The 23,688-nt window shown below is 42.0% G+C and overlaps 2 protein-coding genes across 7 annotated transcripts; both read left to right on the plus strand.

The window, feature by feature from the left end:
• The first annotated feature begins 115 nt into the window (after positions 1–115).
• Positions 116–15,918, plus strand: dgcr2 (DiGeorge syndrome critical region gene 2). Of its 6 annotated transcripts, XM_024380700.2 has the most exons (12): positions 117–442; positions 3,196–3,277; positions 7,810–7,842; positions 9,367–9,489; positions 10,850–10,936; positions 11,109–11,319; positions 11,432–11,508; positions 11,651–11,833; positions 12,071–12,274; positions 12,515–12,667; positions 12,895–13,131; positions 13,277–15,918. In XM_024380700.2, the coding sequence occupies exons 2-12, from the start codon at positions 3,214–3,216 to the stop codon at positions 13,510–13,512; spliced, it is 1,608 nt and encodes a 535-aa protein (XP_024236468.1). In that variant the 5' UTR covers positions 117–442; positions 3,196–3,213; the 3' UTR covers positions 13,513–15,918. The 6 variants fall into 6 exon arrangements, with proteins under 6 accessions (XP_024236467.1, XP_024236470.1, XP_024236471.1 ...); XM_024380699.2 differs by lacking the exon at positions 3,196–3,277 and having other exon boundaries at positions 116–442; positions 12,518–12,667; XM_024380702.2 differs by lacking the exon at positions 3,196–3,277 and having other exon boundaries at positions 116–442; positions 12,071–12,229.
• Positions 15,919–17,043: 1,125 nt separating this feature from the next.
• On the plus strand, positions 17,044–23,681 carry car15 (carbonic anhydrase 15). The gene is made up of 8 exons (XM_024380695.2): positions 17,044–17,963; positions 18,078–18,107; positions 18,301–18,477; positions 18,688–18,833; positions 18,975–19,067; positions 19,179–19,245; positions 20,130–20,290; positions 22,114–23,681. Exons 1-8 carry the CDS (start codon positions 17,882–17,884, stop codon positions 22,336–22,338), a joined length of 981 nt encoding a protein of 326 aa, XP_024236463.1. The 5' UTR covers positions 17,044–17,881; the 3' UTR covers positions 22,339–23,681.
• Positions 23,682–23,688: the final 7 nt, after the last annotated feature.

Genomic DNA, 23,688 nt, shown 5'->3' on the forward strand with positions numbered 1-23,688 from the left:
AACGTTCATATATACAGTCATTGACCGTAACACATTTCGTATACAATAACCAATGACTGCATGACAATAACTTTAGAAAACTCCGCCTCCAACCGACCAGCTGATAGGCTTTGTGGCCGTTTGGGATTGTTGTGATGGAAGGACGGAGCCATCTTGTTTTATTTCCGTTCTGGAATACATTGTTGGACAGGCCGAATGAAAAACAGGGCTTAATAATAAGGATGTAGCTCGTTATCTACCATATATTTTCATATTTTTGAATGGCTAGGAACTATATTTGGCGCTGATAGGTCGGAAGCAAACGTTGGATCTCGGTTTATTTTATTTCTAAGTAGAGGAGTTACTATGAATGGAGGATAAATGTTGCCAAAGGCTGACAGCAGCAGTTACGTCCTTCTCTCTTTGCTCTTCGTCCTCACTTTAACAGACCCACCACGAACAGGTAAGACCGGTGAAATGCAATTGGTTGTCAGCTAACTTGCTCATGTATGTAACGTTATACCCGTGAGCTATGGTAGGCCTAATTCTACGGGAATTTAGCTAGTGTAAATGGCGTTTCTAGCTAGCTTATCCACTGGTCTCAATTTTTGCCGCTGCCTTTGATGAACAGCGCGCGGTGTTGGCTCACTAGCCCACTTACTGCGTAGTTATCCAACGTAAATCATTTTGTTTTCAAATTAGTTATATGGGGACATTAATCAATATTGAGTTGTAACTAGTTAGATCCATTTTGCAGTTCCATCGTCGGTATGGTTTACACTTTGCTGGAGAGAACGTTTACAAGTTATAGCTAGCCCGATGAAAGTTTAGCATTAACGTTACTAGTTAGCAGCTTTAGTTAGCTAACGTCGTTAGCTTTAGCTGCTGCACTTTATTTCCAGAACCTAGTATTAACTAGTCTTGTCACCATACTAGCATTTTGACTTCGATAACAGGTTTAGTATCGCAATACTCGATACCACGGCAAAACATATTAGTCACTGAATCGCACTTGATCTAGACAAACCCAGGTTGTAAATTAGCTAACCTTTACTGCTCTGGGCCCGATTATCGCTAGATCTCCGAACTGTTTCCCAAACCCATCGTTGAATTTCTAAAGTTGCACATGAAAACGCTCGTTATTTACCGACCGCCAGTAGAATAACTAGTAACGCGCGTCCGTAGACGCTTTCCCCAAAAAAGGGTCACCACAGATCTCTGCTAAACATATAATCAATATGTTTTTCTGTCTCTGACCGCCGATCATTTTAAGAAGTTGACTACAAAGACAGTTGCCAATGACTTTGCAATTGTTACAAACAAGCGAATAGTGCTGAGCGGTTAGTTTTAAAAAAATTATTATTATTATTATTTTTTAAATCGGTTCGTTTCGATTATTAAAAATAATCACGTGTTCAGTTTCGATTGAGTTTAAAACAATTAAGTCCAATGATGGTAGTGACTGCCCATTATTGCTTATCACCTATTAACCATTTAATTACATTACTTTACATGAATAAAATATTTCAGTTTTGTATATTACGTTTGTTTTATTTGATTACTTTATTTCATTCCAAGTCATCTGATTTCTATAGAGCTGCTGTCTGACAATCACTATTTTGTAGTTCTTCAAAGTAACTAAGGCATACTTGTATGACTGCTGAATACCAACTATCTATCACATTGATACTGTATATTTCAGGTAGAGATACCTGGCGAAGCAACAGCTGCTCTCTGTTATCCTCTCACAATCGCACATTATTGTCTCTTCAGTAGCAGTCATAAAAGAAAAACAGACTGGACAAGTAGATGCTCAATGGATTATTGTCATTACAGTTAATTACCACGGTTTATGCGCAAAACTATGTCGAATATGGGCATGTTGGAAACTCCCTACAATATCCCACAGTTCAGGCTAGGTCTGACTTTTAGAGAAATTGGCCTCACAGGGGGAAAGAATAACAAACTAAAGGGAATCCAAATAATTGGTTTAAAAACCAAAAAATAGCTGACATTTCAGTTAGTCACTGCACTGCAAATAAATGATAAAAATATACTTCAAATGAGAACTGAGATGACTGCATTCAGAAAGGTTACATAAGCATATATAATTCAATAATATTGAAATCAATTTCATTTTCATTCAATTGAGATCTATTTAGCTAATTGTAGGCTGCCTTCTGTCATTTTTACCTGTTTTATGATGTGTAACAACACGTGTGTAATGATGTGCCAAATCTTTATTTAGTGCATTATTATTGGGTAAACTAAGCATTAGAATAAGCCGGCTCAAAATTTGCAGCCGTGGTAATATCTTTCTAGGAGCAGACCCATCGTCAGTATTGTGGAATAATTATAATGTCAAGGTAAGATTTGAATGGATAAAGCTGATCTGAGAGCAGCGTTGACTTTCTTTCGTTCCTATCAGTATTGACTGTATGCCTCAATGACACACTTAGTGAATGTTCTCCCTGCTTGGTGTTTTGGCAAATGCATGTTAAGCCTTTGGCCATCGTTGGAACGAGGCATCGTTAAAACAATCGGAAGCCTGAATTCCATCTCTATCGGGAAACTGGGCCCTGTTCAATATTATTACATTGGACATTCGTTTTTATGTCATTTTTCAGAGACAGCCATTTATGCATTAATTAATCAATTATGCAAGCATACAATCAATTTGACTTTGGTAAAAACAATCTAACGACAACAATATGGTTGTCATTTATTTGAATGGTAAATCTCTTGATTAACAAGATGTAGCCTATCCACAATACAGTTGAATGCATATTCAATAGGAATGCATGCATGCACTGGCTTATTGAGCTTGTTTTGGCTGATTACATGGGGCTACAGATGACAATCAGTTTTCCTTCCATTGGGACAATTAATTGTTTTTCTCTAGGCAAAGAGGGGCTCGGTGATAATCTTTGGGAGAAACGTGAGAGGGAGAGAGAACGAATTGTGATTATTATTTTTTTGTCAGCTTTGAAATCAATCAGCATATTTTGTGCTATGGTTTGCATATTATCGCAAAGTGCTAAGGTAGTGAATTGATTTTAGCTGCCAGCTAACAAGGAAAGTTGGCATACAAAGCTGGAAGCTACCGGTATCAGTTTGCATTTTAGTGTTCTAGTCTGTGTGGATATTGTTTCATTAACAGTTTCAACATTTTTACACACCGTGTCGCATTATTCAAGTGTGTTAACTTCTGTGTAGCATGAGTGAGGAGCTGACATGATGCATCCCAGACTCCCAGTGAGTGAAGCGGTTCCTCAGGACTGGCTACAGCTAGCAATGAGTAAGTGGAGTAGGGACTGTGAGCTATAATAATGGGTCGACAGCGCTGATAAACGGGGCTTGATCTGTGAGACATTTGACACAAGTACTGAAAGTAACACATTTTCATCATCTAGTATTGAAAAGTAGAGAAGTTTCGGTATACCGTGCAACACTACTAGCTAGCTAATTCTGAACAAAAATATAATCGCAACATGTAATGTGTTGGTTTCATGAGCTAAAATAGGATCCCAGAAATGTTCCATACACACAAAAAGCTTATTTCTCTCAAATTTTGTGCACAAGTTTATTTACATCCCTGTTGGTGAGCATTTCTCCCATTTGCCAATATAATCCATCCACCTAACAGGTGTGGCATATATATAAAAAAAGCTGCTTAAAAAGCATGCTCATTACACAGGTGCACCTTGTGCTGGGGATAAAAAGGCCACACATTTGTCAGTTTGTCACACAACACAATTCCACAGATGTTTTGAGGGAGCGTGCAGTTGAATGTTTGTTTTTCTACCGTAAGCCACCTCCAATGTCGTTTTAGAATTTGGCTGTATGTCCAACTGGCCTCACAACCGCAGACCACGTGTAACCACGCCAGCCCAGGACCTCCACATCTGGCTTCTTCACCTGCGGAATCGTCTTGAGACCAGCCAACAGGACAGCTGATGAATCTTTTTTTGTTTGTTGAATGCACAGAGATACTATGATGAGATCCTGAGGCCCATTTCTGGGCCATTCATCCAACTACCGTCACCTCATGTTTCAGCATAATGTACAGCCCCAGGTTGCAAGGATCTGAACACAATTCCTGGAAGCTGAAAATGTCCCAGTTCTTCCATGGCCTGCATACTCACCAGACATGTCACCCTTTGAGCATGTTTGGGATGCTCTGGATCAACGTGCATGACTGTGTGTTCCAGTTCCCGGCAATATCCAGCAACTTCACACAGCCATTGAAGAGGAGGGGACAACATTCCACAGGCTACGATCAACAGCCTGATCAACTCTATGCAAAAGAGCTGTGTCGTGCTACATGAGGCAGATGGTGATCACATCAGATACGGAATGGTTTTCTTATCCATGCCCCTACCTTTTTTATTTAAGGTATCTGTGACCAACAGTTGTGGGTCTGTATTCCCAGTCATGTGAAATCCATAGATTAGAGCCTAATGCATTTATTTCAATTGACTGATTACCTTATGAACTGTAACTCAGTAAAATCTTAATTGTTGCTTTTTTATTTTTGTTCAGTGTAATTCGCAAGCTGCATTTTAGCTAGCAAATATTTCAGCTAGCAAATTTAAGATTGCTATATCGCAGGAGCAACACAAGACTGGGCCATCTGCTGTTTTTTGTTAGCTATTGTTTCATTGTCCCAATAAGTAACTTAAAGATAATTTAGACTAGCTATTGTTGATTGTTGCCTTGAAACATTCGTTTTGGTCAAAAGTATGTGGACAACCCTTCAAATTAGTGGATTTGCTATTTCAGCCACATCTGTTGCTGACCGGTGTATAAAATCAAGCACACCACCATGCAATCTCCATAGAGCAACATTAGCAGTAGAATGGCCTTACTGAAGAGCTCAGACTTTTAACGTGGCACCGTCATAGAATGCCACTTTTCCAACAAGTCCGTTCGTCAAATTTCTGCCCTGCTAGAGCTGCCCCGGTCAACTGTAAGTGCTGTTATTGGGAAGTGGAAACATCTAGGAGCAACAATGGCTCAGCCACGAAGTGGTAGGCCACACAAGCTCACAGAATGGGACCACTGAGTTCTGAAGCGCGTACTGCGTAAACATTGTCTGTCCCCTGTTGCAAAACTCACTACCCAGTTCCAAACTGTCCCTGTTCATCGGGAGCTTCATGAAATGTGTTTTGATGGTTTCGGTGCCAACTGTAAAGTTTGATGGAGGAGGAAGAATGGTCTGGGGCTGTTTTTCATGGTTCAGGCTAGGCCCCTTAGTTCCAGTGCAGGGAAATCTTGACACTACAGCATACGATGACATTATAGACAGTTCTGTGCTTCCAACTTTGTGGCAACTGTTTGGGGACGGCCTTTTCCTGTTTCAGCATGACAATGCCCCCTTGCACAAAGTAAGGTCCATACAGAAATGGTTTGTTGATGGTGTGGAAGAACTTGATTGGCCTGCAGAGCCCTGACCTCAACCCCTTCGGACACCTTTGTGATGAATTTTAACGTTTACTGCGAGCCAGGCTTAATTGCTCATCTTCAGTGCCCGACCTCACTAATGCTCTTGTGGCTGAATGGAAGCATGTCCCCGCAGCAATGTTCCAACATCTAGTGGTAAGCCTTCCCAGAAGAGTGGAAGCTGTTATAACAGCAAATGGGGGGACCAACTTCATATTAATGCCCATGATTTTGGAATATCAGGTGTTCAAACACGAGCAGGTGTCCAAACACTTTTGTCCATGTAGTGTATTTGTCTAACCTCATAAACCATCACCTGTTAAACTGCAAGTGGTGGAAGAACCTATTATTGACTTAACCTCAAGGTTTTCATTCGGGGGCTGGGTGAGAGCTTGATAGTGAAGGACATTCAACAAGCATGGCACTTACATAAATAACTGATTGGCTGAGCGAAATTTATAAAGATTGTCGGAGCTGTTTTGTTAGACTTCAGTACTGCTTTTACAACGTTATCAATCATAGTCTGTGTTATGGCTTTACACCCGCTGCTATATTGTGGATAAAGAGTTACCTGTCTAACAGAACTCAGGGTGTTCTTTTTAATGGAAGCCTCCAACATAATCCAGGTATAATCAGGAATTCCACAGGGCAGCTATCTAGGCCCCTTATTTCTATCTACTAATGAATTGCCACTGGCTTTAATAAGTAAAGCCAGTGTCTATGTATGCGAATGACTCAACACTATACACATCAGCTACTATAGTGAGTGAAATCACTGCAAGACTTAACAAAGAGCTACAGTTAGTTTCAGAATGGGTGGCAAGGAATAAGTTAGTCCTAAATATTTCCAAAACTAAAAGCATTGTATTTGGGACATATCATCCACTAAACCTCAACTAAATCTTGTAATAAATAATTTGGAATTTGAGCAGGTTGAGGTGACTAAACTGCTTGAAGTAACTCAATTGTAAACTGTCATGGTCAAAATATGTTGATACAACAGTAGCTAAGATCAGGAGAAGTCTGTCCATAATAAAGTGGTGCTCTGCCTTTTTAACAACATTATCAACAAGGCAGGTTCTAGTTTTGTTGCACCAGTCGTGTGGTCAGGTACCACAGAGGGATCTCTGAAAATTACAATTGGCTCCGAACAGGGCAGCACGGCTGGCACTTAAATGTACACGGAGAGCTAACATTACTAATATGAATGGACATCTCTCATAGCTCAAAGTGGAGGAGAGATTGACATGCTGAATACACCGAGGTGTCTGTTTCAAACTACTTGCACACAGCTCGGACACCCATTTATACCCAACAAGACTTGCCACCAGAGGTCCCTTCAATCAATCTAATGTATTTAGAAAGCCCTTCTTACATCGGCTGATGTCACAAAGTGCTGTACAGAAACCCAGCCTAAAACAGCAAGCAATGCAGGTGTAGAAGCACGGTTGCAAGGGAAAAACTCCCTAGAAAGGCCAAAACCTAGGAAGAAATCTAGAGGAACCAGGCTGTGAGGGGTGGCCAGTCCTCTTCTGGCTGTGCCGGGTAGAGATTATAACAAGTTCAGAACAGACTATGGGAGGCGCACAGTAGAGCCATGGCTACATGGAACTCTATTCCACATCAGGTAACTGATGCAAGCAGTAGAATCGGATTGTGTAAAAAAATATATATAAAAAAGATAAAAATACACCTTATGGAACAGCGGGGACTTTGAGATGCACACAGAAGACACGCACTCTACACACGTGCACATGGATGTTGTATTGTAAATATGGGATAGTGGAGTAGTGGCCTGAGGGAACACTAAATGTATTGGGTAAAGTGTTATGAAATGTAATATATAACTGCCTTAAGCTTGCTGGATCCCAGGAAGAGTAGCTGCTGCTAATTGGGGCCTTTAATAAATACAAACACGGGTGGATTTGGCCGACTTGCTTAGTTGTGAATAGCCTAGGCTACATTCTTATATATTCATACACACACACACACACACACACACAATGTATGGCTCCAACCTTGGATACATTCTATGCGTTCATGTAAATGGGATGTTATTTCAAAAAGACAGAACAAAAATGTTCAACATTTATTGGAAGAGTGGGTGCTCCTGGTGACTTTTGGGTCAACTCAAACATCAAAATAACAGATCGTTAAATACCCATACTTTCCTCGGTTACATTGAACTTTGCTCAGAAATGGTATCTAGTGAGTGCGACATGAAATACGAATGACATTTTCGGTAAAACATTTTTTCACATGTCATTTCTCTGTCATCATACAGTTTCCTTCAAACTTTTCCCTTCCCTTTGTGGTGGAACATTCCAAACTGGAATTTGAGATTCAAAGGGTTAGTTCATCAGAAATTGCTTTTTTGTTTTGTTTCAGGTCCACGGCTAGCACTGGCAAGATTATTGTCAGGTAAGCAGCATCTCCTCTTAGTGCAGTGGATGTATAGGTATGCCAGGCTCCAGCTATTTGGGTTACTCATCTCTATCCTCAGCTTGTGCCTCTGTTGAATTTTCCCATTCACAGCAGTGCTTTGTTTTTCCATTGAACTCAGATATTTACTCTTAAACAGTTTTTTTATTTTTTTTATTTATACGTTCAAGTCCTTTAACAATTTTTAACTACCTTCAAAGTATCCTGTGTGATTGTCTAGACGCCAGGCCTATATCTGCTCAGGGCCATAGTGAGAAGAGTTCTAACTGCTTTAGAAAGCTAGGCCTTCTCACAGGAGAACCCCTGATGCTGTGGCACGTCTCATGTTAATCACACATGACACCGAGACGCTGACCCACTTAACTCTGCTTCTCTGTTACTAAGGAATATACAGAACTGCCAAAATAAAGGAAACGCCAACAAGTGTCTTTAATAGGGCGTTGAGCCACCAGAACCATTTCAGCGTGCCATGGCACAGATTTGAAGTGTGGAACTCTATTTGAGGGATGCAACACCATACTTCCACAATAATTTGGTGTTTAATTGATGTTGGAAAACAGTCCCAGATGCTCCAGAATCTCCCAGAAGTGTTAAATTGGGTTGAGATCTGATGACTGAGACACACACCCTTTAAACTCCCTATGCTCCTTTGAGATCCCTCTCTTCTGGCCATTGTAGCCAAATTTAATGGGCAACTGGGCATTCTTATACATGACCCTAAGAATGATGGCATGTTAATTGCTTAATTAACTCAGGAACCACACCTGTGTGGAATCACCTGCTTTCAAAATACTTTGTATCCCTCATACATTTTTTTATTTTGGCACTTACATTTATGGCTAGACACTAAAATAATGGTATATAGTAGGCTTATGTCTTGTCTTAGCCTGTCATGACCCCTTCTTCTTTAAAAAAAAAAAATGTTTATATACATTTGTTTATCGCGGACTATTTTAGATAATTGTTATGCCCTGATACGTGTCCCTCATTTCGCCGGTTTCTCATAATTTGTTTCTAAGCGCAGTTCTCAATAGCACTCACAATGATGACCACTGTTTGTTTCTAGTTATAAGGATTTTTGTCTTGTTTAATAGCTAGTATCTACTCTGATTTTATTTTAACCACCAGACCTGAATTGAACTCTGTCAGAATACTTGAGAGAGATTGCTGCATAACTGAATTCCAATAAATATTTTGTGTTTTTTTTCCCTTGATGCTTTCTTTTTATTAATTTTGTTTCCCAGAAAATGTTCATTATTTTAAGCATCGGTTGCATTAATGTAATGTTTATGATAAATGGTGAAAACCTTATTTCTTATTTATCACTAGACAGGGGCAAGTGTCTAAGTAATGATCCTTAAAGCTGGAAATGCTCAATCTTCCATAGACTCGTGTTTTTATAGTTGGTACTCAACTGAGAGACCAGGAGCTCTGTTGCAGTGGCCATGTCAAAACTACTGGGGGCACTGTGTGATGTTAGCCTCCCTCTGTGCTGTGTTTCAGAGCTGCGCTGCAGCCCTGGGCAGTTTGCCTGCCTCAGTGGGAAGATGCAATGCATCCCCTTGTCCTGGCAGTGTGACGGCTGGACTGCTTGTGAGGACAAGAGCGATGAGTTGGACTGCCCCCGTGAGTAACACCTCTTCAACCCTGTACCTAGACCTCATCCTGAACTCTAGTCCCCCTCCCTAACAATCATGATACTCTATGTCCATTTATATTGTGTTGCATGCTCCAAAGTGAAGGACAGATTTCTTACATTCCCCACAATACTATAAGGCTCATCTGAAACAGCAGTCAGAGCAGCTCTAGATTTCTTAGAAAACAACTTTCTAAATGTCATGGGAACCAACGAACTCATACGTGCATATGTTTTGTTAACATCTTTCATTTAGAGCTTTGTTTTTTTGATCAGTTTTGGAGAGATCAAATTATTATTTTTTTTTACGTCACATGCGCTAAATACAAAAGGTGCAGACTACTGTGAAATGCTTACTTACGAGCCCTTTCCCAACAATGCAAAACACGTTTTTAAAAGATTAAGAATTTGCAAATAAAAATAGAGCATGTAGGTAGGGGTTAAAGTGACTATGCAATCAGGATAGATACACTTCTGTTACTCTGTTTATGTGGAGAGTGTGAGAATGTGGGTAGGGTCCAGTGAGTGTGCTTAGTCCGTGTAAGAGTTGGTGCAAAAAGGGGTATTAAGTCTGGTTAACCATTTTGATTAACTGTTCAGAAGTCTTATGGCTTGGGGGTTGAAGCTATTCAGGTGACTTTTGGTCCTAGACTTGGTGCTCCGATACAGCTTTTTGTGTGGTAGCAGAGAGAACAGTCTATGGCTTGGGTGGCAGGGCTCTTTGCCAATTTTTCCGGGCCTTCCTTTGTCACATCCTGGTATAGAGGTCCTGGATGGTAGGGAGCTCGGCCCCAGTGATGTACTGGGCCGTCTGCACCACCCTCTGTAACGCCTTGCGATCGAGGACTGTGCAGGTGCCATACCAAGCTGTGATGCAGCAAGCCAAGATGCTCTCAATGGTGCAGCTGTAGAACTTTAATGTGGTTAGATATTGCAGTAGTAAGCGATAGAAGGAAATCCTATTGTTTCCGCTACTTAATTCCTGAACTAGCGCTGATCGCTAGCTGCATTATAGGAATTCTGGAAAGGATTGGGTACACACACAGCATCTGACCTCCATAACACGGCCATCTTGTTTCATCTGGACTGTGTGCAAATTACATTATTTGATCAATTGTAGCAAAAGCAGTCAACATTGGACTATTTCTTGTCATGAGAAATAACTAATGTTGATGACTTGTGACTGGGTTAAAAAGGCAGTTTCTCCATCCCCTAATAAGAAGTTCCTTGAGTCCAAACAAAGTTGTCTTCAGAAGGTTTTTTTATGATCTTCAGCCAGTAGCCACTACATACCTTTTATTGAAACACTGCTTACTCTGGTATCTCTCTGTCTCGGATCCTCCCTTACAGCCATGAAGGATGAGACGTTTCACTTTGCCAATGAGTTTGACCAAGTGGAAGATGTCATCGGCGTGGCCCAGCCGATGCGCTTTAACAGTAAGACCCCACCTAACTACCTCCATCAGTCATTCACTCAGTACTCATCTAAGATGCGCTAGAGAGATTTTAAAACAGTATCTAAACTACTGGAAGTGTTGCTAAAAGAACAGATGGAAAGCTTTTGTTACTGGACACTGTAGGAGCGCTAAAGCACCTTTCCCCTCCACAGAGAAGTGCCCAAGTGGGTGGCATCACTACGAGAAGACAGCCAGCTGCTACAAGGTATACCTGAGGAACGAGAACTACTGGCAAGCTGTGGACACATGCCAGAAAGTCAATGGCTCGTTGGCAACTTTCGTTACCAACGAGGAACTGCAGTTCATCCTCAAGATCGAGGTGGATTTCGACGAGACAGTGTGCGAGCGCAGAGACCAGTGCAAGTGAGTATGTGTTTGCTAAGGATGGGTTACATGATGTGATATAGTGTTGATCTGAAGGCTGGTGCTTTACTGTCCCATAGTCATTATTTCATCCAATTTCTCTCCAATTCAGGTTCTGGGTGGGTTACCAGTATGTCATAACCAATCGGAACCATTCACTGGAGGGTCGTTGGGAGGTGGCTTATAAAGGTGGGTGCAGTTAATATGAATGAAAATAGGCAAAAGGGAGCAGTTGAACTCAAGGAGCACTAATTGTCATGCTCAAACAACCAAAGCAATAAACCTGTATTTGGTTTAGGTTAATCTTGTTCCCTTCTCTGTTCCTCTTCAGGGTCAATGCAGGTATTCCTCCCCCCGGAGGGCCTGACTAAATTTGGAGAGGCATCTCCGACCCAGGACAACGTATTTTGTGCCCAGCTGCAGCGCTTTCAGATCAAGAGCATGAACGAACGCGGCCTTCACAGCTGGCATGCCGAGAACTGCTACAAGAAGTTCCCTTTCCTGTGCAAGAGGAGTATGTCTGCTCTTATTAAAACCCAATGACTTATGTAGCTTCACAGGAGATCAAAGTAGCTTGATTGTAACAAGTGTAGATGCTCAGTGGAAATCTGGTTGTTTTGAGTCATAATTCTTCATAAAAAATATTGGGTGCTGTAATGCGTATGTAAATTTGGGAAGTCCAGCATCCTCAGTTAGTTTAGGTGAAGTTTTTGTTTGGTTCTGGTTGTAAACCTTTGATTTTCTTTAACAGGGCAGACATGTGTGGACATAAAGGACCAGGTGGTGACTGAGGGGTACTACTTCACGCCTAAGGGGGAAGACCCGTGCCTGAGCTGCACATGTCACGACGGCGAGCCAGAGATGTGTGTGGCTGCACTGTGTAATCGGCCGGAGGGCTGCAAGCACTTCGGTAAGGACCCCAAGGAGTGCTGCAAGTTCACCTGCCTGGACCCAGGTACTGCCTAAACACTCACACAATTCCCTATTTAAAAAAAATAAAAATAGAAACTATGGGTGTTTGAATGTCCCACAAGGTGGCGCTCTTAACACATCTCACTTGTCATGTGCCTCAATGTTTGTCCCTGTAGTTTCAGAAGATGGAAGTAAAAGGACAAAAGTTGAGAAACGGTTGTATAAAATTATTTTAAAAATTAAAATGTATGAATTGTATTAAAATCTGGACACTGTCTTTCAGAAGGCAGCAACCTGTTTGACTCCATGGCCAGTGGGATGCGTCTGATCGTCAGCTGTGTCTCCTCCTTCCTCATCCTCTCTCTGCTGCTGTTCATGGTGCACAGGCTCCGGCAACGCAGACGCGAGCGCATCGAAACACTCATTGGAGGAAACCGTAAGCAGCGTATTTTATCACACTCATACGAACAACGTATGTCACCAAGCTCACTGCCATCCCTTGAAAAAACAGCCCTTTTTGGCCTTTTTAACAAACCCGGAACACCTCTCCTAGCTAGCCTGTATTAGTCTCCAGTACTTCAGTGTATTCACATTTTATTTGTGAGTATCCGTCTACATTGGTTTCAATTAGTGGAAATGTTGTCTCCTTCTCTCTATCTTCAGTGCATCATTTCAACCTTGGGCGGCGAGTCCCAGGCTTTGACTATGGCCCAGATGCTTTTGGCACTGGTCTCACTCCCCTGCACCTCTCTGATGATGGAGAGGGAGGTGCATTTCATTTCCAGGAACCTCCCCCACCCTACGCTGCCTACAAATACCCAGACATCCAGCACCCAGACGACCCCCCTCCTCCCTACGAAGCCTCCATCAACCCCGACAGCTTTCTCTATATGGACCTGGGTAGGCCTAAAATAACTTATGGACCACCCTGTGTTGTTGTTACCATGATTTACTCACTTCCTGTGATAGAACAGTTGTGATTGTATCTAATAATAATGTTAAGTATCTAGCTGTTTCTGAACCCTGTCCTCACTGCTCTCCACAGCACGTCATGGAGTTCAGATGATCCCAAGTCAGATGAGGGATGTGGTAGATGCCATGACAGATGCCCCACCACTTGTCCCTGAGCCAGACTCTGTGCCAATGTCCTCCCAGGAGCGGGAGGACTCCATCGACAGCAGTACCCTCCTGGTGGAGCCTGACCCCTCTACTGATGGCCACGCCCCTGACTCCATGCCTGCAGACTGCAGCAGCAGCTCCTCCCTCAGCACCATGGTATAGGACTGAGATGAGGGGAGGGGAACTGCTACGGTCTGGACCCTCAGATTGAGAGAGGTGGACAGTGTCAGACGGGTCCATCATGTGGAGGGTGGACTGGAGCGGACTGGTCCATTAGTTAGAGGAGAGGGTGAGAAGAGACTGGAATGGCATTAGAGGGTAGAGACTATCAGGATGGATTGAGGGATCAGTCTACTCCTTGATGTGTGCAGCGGTGAGGAGAATCGGACTGGTATGTTTCTTAAACAGGTGAACTGAAACCGGTCGGTGTCTGTCATTTGAACTTGGAGAAAATAGTGTGAAGCAGACCACTTTCCTACAGGTGAAGAAGGATCTGGAAGACTGATGAAGACTGATTATTCTGTACAGAGAACTAACCGTACTACACCGGGCCGAGGAGGTTGAGTTTCTGCTTCTATTTTTCATTGGACAAAGCTTTTCAATTGTGTTGTTTGAGCTTGATGCTCCAGATTGCCCCTGATGTAAGTACTCCCTCAGGCATTACACCAGGTAATAATGGAGGGGGTAGATGGCTTGCGTCTTTTTGCTTATATCCTGGAGGCAGAGCTTGGATTGTCATTTGTTGGACTTAGAGAGCATCACACACAACTCGAAGCATTGAGTGCTTCTGCTCTCCCTCCCTACTAGATCTCCAAGTCTCCTCCATGAATGAAATGCATTATTTTTCCATCACAAGCACTGCCTCCGAACTGGGATTTCTGCACTCTCCAATCAATCTGATATGCTAAGACGTCTTCCAGATTGATGGCACAAATTTGAATAGAAAAATGAAAGGTTCTGCTACAAAAGGTTTTTTAACCTTGCAAAAATATTTAGGTACGGTTAGTGTTAGCTCCAACTAACACACTGCTATTACTGTGTTTTCTGAGGTGAAAATGCTACAACTTTTCAAATAATCTTGCTACAGTATTGAATTTCATTTTATGAGTTCTAATTGAAGTAGGTTGAGTATTGTGCCCTTTTCTTGGGTAAGAAGTAGGCTGTGACTTGCTTGTTGTGGGATCTGAACATTGATGGGTCCCCCCACCTTAGTCAATGACTTCACCTCATGAAAGAGAATGTCAATGAATGGTGAATGACGGTTAGCTTTTCAGTTGTAGCTCCTAGGGATGTGTAAGGGTAACTTACTGTTTTATACCCCCTCATGAAATTTGTAGAAGTGAACTTAAGCTAAAAAAGTGTTCTCATGAAATGATAATAACAATGAATACTAAATTAATTCTGTCTTCAACTGTCTGTATGTATGTGTGAGGGTTTATGTACACATCAATTCTCATTTTTGGAAGCCATTGGATCTGCTGTATTTCTTTTCTTACCAATGTACATTGTCATGTCAGTGTAGTTAAGATTCAGACTATAACATGACATTGGGGATTTACCTGTTTAGGTTTTAATAGTAGCCTATATGGGATTGAGTGGTCAACCACCTTTCTCCTGTTTCATGATGACGGACAGGAAAGTCTAATGCGGTAGTGAAAAAGCTACTAGGAAAACCACAATTTGTCCCCATTATGACAATCATTCTTTACACTCCTGATGTATATACTGTAGACCTGTGAGAGCCCTGTTGCTTGTTCACCTGTGGCGTTGAATGGTCATAGGAGTTTAAAGGCTACAATGCCAGGCCTATGAAAGCACAAAGGTCCCTATGATGGTTTTGGAGTCATTTTAGTCCAAGCCCTTACCAGCCAGGATCTGCATAGCATGGCCATCTATATGGCTTTAGTCTATCACCAGCAGCAATGAAATGGTTGAAGATATCTTGAGAATTGCAGCTTTGTGTGTACTATGTGTTTTATGTATGGTTGTATGTAGCATTTTTTTTCCTTCTCTTTGGTAAGTCTCAAGTTTTGTATTACATTTATTTTTTTTAGCATAGACAATCCTTTTGTGGATTATCCAAGAAAATGTCTTGAATTGTTAAAAAAAAAAAATCTTAAACTTTGGTGTGTGCATGCGTGTTTGGGGGTCAGATCTCAATATTTGGTTTGAGTGTGTTTTCAGCTTGTTTTAGGGCCTATAGTGCATGTTTTAGTCTTTAGGCATGCTGCGGTTTCCAACAGATTTTTATCATTTAATCAAAGTTCTGCTCATCTTTGCCCAGGCTTAGCTCAGAGGCTTGCCTACAGGTTGACATGGATAAATGCATTGGAACCCCTACTCCATCCCCAACTGCTGGATTTAAACTGTAGTTGATTTTGTTATCGACATGTTCAGTGAGTTAGAACATGTAAAATGCAACCGTTGATACATTTAATTGTATTCTCTTTAATTTCATAGCTTTTAAATTGTAAAATTTTTGTTGCTTCTTTTGCAGGGGGCTTTTATGTATTTTTCTGGGGTGGATGTACATCTAACCAAATGCCAAATAAATTGTATCATGAAGGACAGATGCCTGTTGTCTCAATTTGGGTAAGGACTCTGAGAAGGTTAAGCCTGTAGTTTTAGCAGAGAACTTGAGACCATAGATGGCTGACTGCGCACTTGACCGCAGTGGGTGAATAGGGCTACCTGCTTCTGCCTATGCTGTATAGTGCCTTTGGAAAATATTCAGACCCCTAGACTTTTTCCACATTTTGTTACAGCCTTATTCTAAAATTGAGGGGGTGGGGGGACAATTTAATCAATCTACATACGATACCCCATAATGGCAAATCAAAAACAGGATTTATATATGTTTTTCTATCGCATTTACATAAGTATTCAGATCCTTTACTCAGTACTTTGGTGAAGCACCTTTGGCATCAATTACAGCCTTGTTTTCTTGGGTATGATGCTACAAGCTTGACAAACCTGTATTTGGGTTGTTTCTCCCATTCTCTGCAGATCCTCTCAAGGTCTTTCAGGTTGAATGGGGTGTGTTGCTGTCCAGCTATTTTCAGGTCTCCAGAGATGGTGATTGGATTAATGTCCTGGCTCTGGAGTGACTTCCGTCTGGCTACTCTACCATAAAGCCTGATTGGTGGAGTGCTGCAGAGATGGTTGTCCTTCTGGAAGGTTCTCCCATCTCCACAGAGGAACTCTAGAGCTCAAGTGACCATCGGTTATTGGTCACCTCCCTGACCAAGGCCTTTCTCTTCCATTTAAGAATGTTGGAGGCAACTGTGTTCTTGGTGACCTTCAATGCTACATCATTATTTTGGGACCCTTCCCCAGATCTGTGCCTTGACACAATCCTGTCTCTGAGCTCTACAGACAATTCCTTCGACCTCATGGCTTGGTTTTTGCTCTAACATGCACTGTCAACTGTGGGACCTTATGTAGACAAATGTGTGCCTTTTCTAAATCATGTCCAATCAATTGAATTTACCACAAGTTGACTCCAATCAAGTTTTAGAAACATCACGGACAATCATTGGAAACAGGATGCACCTGAGCTCAATTTCGAGTCTCATAGCAAAAGGTCTGAATACTTATGTAAATAAGGTATTTCTGTTTTTTTTAAATTTTTTATTAATTAATTTGAACACAAACTGTTTTTGCTTCTTCCATTATCGGGTATTGTGTGTAGATTGCTAAGGATGTTATTTATTTAATCCATTTTAGAATAAGGCTGTAATGTAAGAAAATGTGGAAAAAGTTTGCCCTTTGCTATGGGTCTACATACTTTCCGAAGGCACTGTATGTGTTTCATCAGTCTTGGCATTTCACTGAGTTCTCTTGATTTGTCAAGGAAATCCCTCCGCCGCTGTAACCAAATGTCAGGGGGATTAAGATGAGATGTGGGAGATCCCTAAACGGTCAGTTGTGTGTTGCTGACGGAGCAGGGAATAAGGGAAGCCCTGTAAGTTAATTAATTCTCCCAGGCTATAGGAGATGGGCTTATCTGTCTTCGCTCCAATAAGGCAACTTATCTTCGCAGTGAGGCTGAAACCAAAAGATGTAAGCTTTATTATTCAGACCGTGTCAAGCATCAGTAGCCTATTGCAGCATATGTTTTCACCTGATCTTAGGCTATACTTACACCTATACCTGTCCATTCCTTCGACAGGCACCCTTATCGGCAGACCACTAGGAGATACATTGACAAAATAAACAGTGCTAACATTTAACATATTCCAACCTGCTACTTAATCGTTTTTATAAAAAAACAATTGACCTTACCGCTTGGGGGCATCGGTGCTCAGCCGAGAGTTGGCAAGCTTTCCTCGCATCAATGTCCTGTTATGTGACATTCATCAGTAAAGACCACTGGCAATGACACACTCCACTGACCAAACAGAGAAAGAAAGAAAAGCGCTCAGCATTCACTTTCCCAGTCCTATTTAAGCTTGGCATTTGCACAGATCCCTAAGTGCCGATTAGGCCTGCCTCTGTGATTTTTATTTAGACATTAACTAGACCTATTGAAATGCTGTGCTCATTTACTGGTGCAAAAATGATTTTGGCAATCATAACTTTCCTAATGATGTTTATTACAGGTTCACACACTGGTGAGTATCCGGCTTGTCCTTGATATTATCCAAGGTAGGCAGCTGTTTGAGTGTGTATTCCGTCATGGTTAAGAATGCTTTACAGTTGATATCCTCCTTGTTTTACTATTTCAGTGGACTTCTGTTATGATGAGAGTCATTGTGGTAAGTGTCTATGTTTATTCAATGTATCAAAAGTAGAGACAATGCACTTTTAAATGTTTTTTTTTTTCTCAAATGATTTTTGGTAGATTTTAAATCGATATTGTAACATTTTTGTAATATTCTTATCGTGTTAACTCTGGTGTCTGTAGACTTACACGTTGAATGTCAGCAGCGTGTGTTTTTGTGTCCTCAGATCCATATGCATGGGGAGATGCGTTCCCATCCTGCCACCCAATACTTGAAGCACATCACTCTCCAATCAACCTGGATCATCATATGACCAGAAATGAGTCACTGGAGGCTTTACATCTGGATGGTTTTCATGCTGTTCATACAGGACACTGGAAGCTGAAAAACAATGGCCACTCTGGTGAATATCCTGTATCATTACCATAGAAATTGATTTGTGAGGAGGTGTATCTACTGAGTAGTTATTTTCTACTTAGAGACTTTAGCCTGTGTGTCCCGTTTCTTATCACATCACAGGACAACTACGTGTGTGCTTGTGAGAATGCATGTGTGTGAATGGGTTGTGCATTTTGTGTAGACGTTTATACGTGCTCTGTGTGTTTGTATGCAGTTGTGTTGGAGGTTGGGAATGGGATGTCTGTGAGTGGTGGAGGTCTTCCAGGGACGTACCACACTGTCCAGCTCCACTTTCACTGGGGAAGCCTCAACACCAACGGCTCAGAGCACACTGTGGACAGGCACAGGTATCCAATGGAGGTAAGTGTGGGTGATGGTCCTCTCTACATCCAGTCAACTTTACTCTGAAGGGTGGATATCTTTGGTGAACAAAATAAATAGCACTAGTCAGTGCCTGCATCCTGGTTTAATATTTAATTGACAGTGCATTTTCTTTTGCAGATGCACATAGTCAACATGAAGTCAAGTCATCCCAATTTGACATCTGCCTTGGATGACCCAACTGGCCTTGCAGTTCTTGCGTTCTTTATTGATGTAAAGTATAGTTAAATACTTTATGTAGTTCATTTTAGAGCATATTTATAAAAATATCTGTTTATTTTGTCATGATGAAGTCATATATTCTAAACCTCTAACTTCTTGCAGCTTTATTACATTGAAAATGTACACTTTGGACGTATATCACGACTACTTCCCTCCATTGCCTACAAAGGTCAGAGTACTTATGTTTCTACAAATGTACACTGAACAAAAATATCAACGCAACTTGTAAAATGTTGGTCCCATATTTCATTAGCTGAAATAAAAGATCCCAGATATTTCAAATCAGCAACAAACACAAATTTGTTGACATCCCTGTTAGTGAGCATTTCTCCTTTGCCAAGATAATCCATCCACCTGACAAGTGTGGCATATCAAGAAGCTGATTAAATAGTATGATCATTACACAGGTGCATGTTGTGCTGGGGACAATAAAAGGCCACTCTAAAATGTGCAGGTTTGTCACACAATGCAATGCCACAGATGTCACAAGTTTTGAGGGAACGTGCCGTTGGTGTGCTGACTGCAGGAATATCCACCAGAGCTATCGTCAGATAATTGAATGTTAGTTTCTCTACCATAAGCCACCTGCAACGTCATTTTAGAGAATTTGGGAGTACGACCAACTGGCCTCAGAACTGCAGACCATGTGTAACCACGCCAACCCAAGACCACCTCATCCAGCTTCTTCACCTGCGGGATCGTCTGAGACTAGCCAGCCGGACGGCTGATGAAACTGAGGAGTATTTCTGTCTGTAATAAAGCCCTTTTTGTGGGGAAAAACTCATTCTGATTGGCTGGGCCTGGCTCCCCAGTGGGTAGGTCTGGCTCCCAAGAGGGTGGGCCTGCGCCCCTGCCCAGTAATGTGAAATCCATAGTTTAGGGCCTAATGACTGATTTCCTTATATGAACTGTAACTCAGTAAAATCGTTGACATTTTTGCATGTTGCGTTTATATTTTTGTTCAGTATAGATATAGTGTGGTGACTGTGAACATTCTTCAGTCCCATGGAGGGTTTAATAAATGTTTAATAAAGGTCTTTCTCCCTCTCCTAGGTCAAACGGCTACAGTCAAGCCATTCCCATTGATCGGCCTTCTGCCTGAGAGCCATTTGTCCCAGTACTACCGCTACCATGGTAGCCTCACCACTCCACCTTGTTCTCAAGCTGTTATATGGACCATGTATGAAGTCCCCACCTATATCTCATGGTCACAGGTAAGCAAGCACACACATGGAATGGGTTTAATCTCAAGTCAAATCAAATTGTATTTTTTACATCCTTTGTGAACAACAGTGAAATGCTTGCTTACAGTAGAATAGTAGAAAAATATAAAGATAATCACACAAAGAATAAATACACAATGTGTATTGATAACTTGGCGAGATACACGGGGTACCAGTACCGCATCGATGTGCAGAGGTACAAGGTAATTGAGGTAGATATGAACATATAGGTAGGGATAAAGTGACAAGGCAATGGGATAGATGATAAACAGTAACAGCAGTGTATGTGATGAGTTAAAAAGGGTCAATGCAGATATTCCAGGGTGTTATTGGTTAACTATTTAACTAAATATTTAGCAGTCTTATAGCTTGGGGGTGAAGCTGTTCAGGGTCCTGTTGGTTCCAGACTTGACGTGCGGGAGCAGAGCGAACAGTCTATGACTTGGGTGCCTGGAGTCTATGACAATTTATAGGGACTTCCTCTGACACTGCCTGGTATAGAGGTCCTGGATAAAAGGAAAGCTTGGCCTCATGTACTTGGCCGTACGCACTACCCTCTGTAGCGCTTTGCCGTCGGATGCCAAGCGGTTGCCATACCAAGCGGTGATGCAACCAATCAAGATGCTCTCAATGATGCAGCTGTCAAACCTTTTGAGGATCTGAGGGCCCATGTTGAATCTTTTCAGCCTCCTGAGCAAGAAGAGGCATTGTCATTCCCTCTTCACAACTGCGCTGATGTTTGTGGGCCATGATAGTTTCTTAGTGATGTGGATACCGAGGAACTTAAAGCTCTCAACCTGCTCCACAACAGCCCCGTCGATGTGGATGGGCACGTGCTCGGCCCTCCATTTCCTGTAGTCCACGATCAGCTCCTTTGTCTTGCTGACGTTGAGGGTGAGGTTGCTGTTCTTGCGCTACACTGCCAGGTCTATGACTACCTCCCTGTAGGCTGTTTCATCGTTGTCGGTGATCAGGCCTACCACCTTTGTGTAGGCAGCAAATTGAATAATGGTGTTGAAGTTGTGTGCGTCTACGCAGTTGTGGGTGAACAGGGAGTACAGGAGGGGACTAAGCACGCATCCCTGAGGGGCCTCCGTGTTGAGGGTCAAAGGGCGGATTTGTTGTTGCCTACTCTTACCACCTGGGGGGCGGCCCATCAGGAAGTCCAGGATCCAGTTACAGAGGGAGGTGTTTAATCCTAGGGTCAGCTTAGTGATGAACTTGGAGGGCACAATGGTGTTGAACGCAGAGCTGTGCTGTAATCTGTGATAGCTTTCAAGCCTTGCCACATCGGACGAATGTCAGAGCCAATGTAGTATGATTAGATATTGGTCCGGTATTGACGTTTTGCCTGTTTGATGGTTCGTCTGAGGGCGTAGCAGGATTTCTTATAAGTGTTCGGATTAGTGTCCCGCTCCTTGAAAGCATCAGCTCTAGCCTTTAGCTCAGTGCGGATGTTGCCTGTAATCCATGACTTCTGTTTGGGATATGTACGTACGTCACTGTGGGGACGACATTGTTGATGCACTTATTAATGAAGCCGGTGACTGATGTGGTAAACATATTCCAGTCTGTTCTAGCGAAAAAGTCCTGAATCTATGCTTTCACCATAGCCTGGTAGAACCAGCCTGATCATTGTGTTCCACCAGGATACTGTCACCATGGAACAACCCTGGGCGAACAGCTATACTAGGATTGTTACTAGTGATGGAAAACAATGCCATGAATGATCTGATGAATCTAATGAATGATCATGCTTAATTACATCACAGTTTATAAATAACCACCCTGTAAATGTGTTTTTTCTTTCCTAGTTTGAACAGTTTGTCACTGGGATTTTCTCCACAGAGGAGGATGAAGAATTTGTAGCACATCTCCATGATAACTTCCGACACATCCATCCCACCTTCAGTCGCAGCGTCTACGCCTCCAAAGATGCCAAGCTGCTTACAGCGACGGCCAATCACCTCTATAGCCCAGCACTCTCAATACTTCTCCTTCAATTGACTTTAACTGTTGGGCTTATCTATGTGCTCTAGCTCTTCGCTCAGGGCTGTTTTGTTGATGCTAGCTTTACACTCTCTACTTGTGGGACAGCATCATAGCCGAGAAACTCTGAAGTTGCCAATACCATAGATTTTTGTGGGGATTTTTTTTTAATGCAGAGGATACATAAAATACTGTGAAAAATAAGAGTACTGTTTACTGTGATTGACCTCTATCTTTTCATCATATTACTGTCATTGCGTTCAATTAGAAATGGTTTAATGTTTCATTACATGTTTAACAGTTCAACTCATAACATTGTGTAGACTAGACTAAATTTTGTTCATCAATGCTACCGTGTATGCATCTCTGATTGTACTGCATTCAATCACTACCTAACCTACAATATTAATGTTAATTAAACAAATAATTGAATTTGAACTCACTGTGTTTACATTCCCCCTGGTGGCCATATGACATTGATGTATATTCCCTCAGCAACTGCTATGGGCAGGTAGCAGAGCTATTATTTCCCTGCCTGCCTTCCCTCCCTTTATTTTGTATGAATTTGATCCACTTGAAACTGTCATCAGAAGATATTCCCCACGTCACACCACTGCTCCGCAGCTACCAGGGGTGACTCACTCTGAATGACTGGTGTGACATGCTTATACTGGGGGGTTGTATGAGTGAGATGTGGATTGATCAAGTAGTGGCATTACAACATCTCACACTTTGTCCAGTTCTGGCGGTTGACCAAATCCAATACGATAAAGAGAATGGTGATCCCGGGAAGCCTGACAGCCTGACCTGTGTATCCATGCTGACTGTATTGTTCCCCTACTGCTAGTCACACCATCCACCTCCTGTCACTGACTTGGGGTGGCAGAGGGCAGACACACAGAGGCCACTCTGTCTCTGTCAGTCCGGATGGTTGAGTGTGACTATCAGGACTTGGCTGGGTGAGAATGAGATCACTGGCATCATGGGGGCCCTCAATCACAGGTAGTTTAATTACATTTCTTTACTGACCATACCTGTTAAGTGGTTGATGCTATTGCTATGATTGGAGATTGATGCTATTGGTATACTGATTTAATACTGTTGGGAGTCCATATGATCACTAGAATTGACATGGGGGAGAAATCACATGATTTGGTCCTGAACTAAACTGTAGCCTACAGACAGTAGGGCATTGTTTTATGAAACAGACATCTCTCCATTTCTGAATGTTTCTTATTATGGGTGAAGGTATGCAGGCATTCTCCATTAACATTTTCAACATGAAGGAAATGTTATTTATCAAACGTCCTGTGTGTCAGTTAATACTAATGGTTTACTGTACATAAACAATCCAGTAATTGCTGTCTGAACACTGAAATGTAATGTATTCATTCAATTAA

The sequence above is a fragment of the Oncorhynchus tshawytscha genome, linkage group LG20 (assembly GCF_018296145.1).
Source record: "Oncorhynchus tshawytscha isolate Ot180627B linkage group LG20, Otsh_v2.0, whole genome shotgun sequence".
Taxonomy (NCBI): Eukaryota; Metazoa; Chordata; class Actinopteri; order Salmoniformes; family Salmonidae; genus Oncorhynchus; species Oncorhynchus tshawytscha.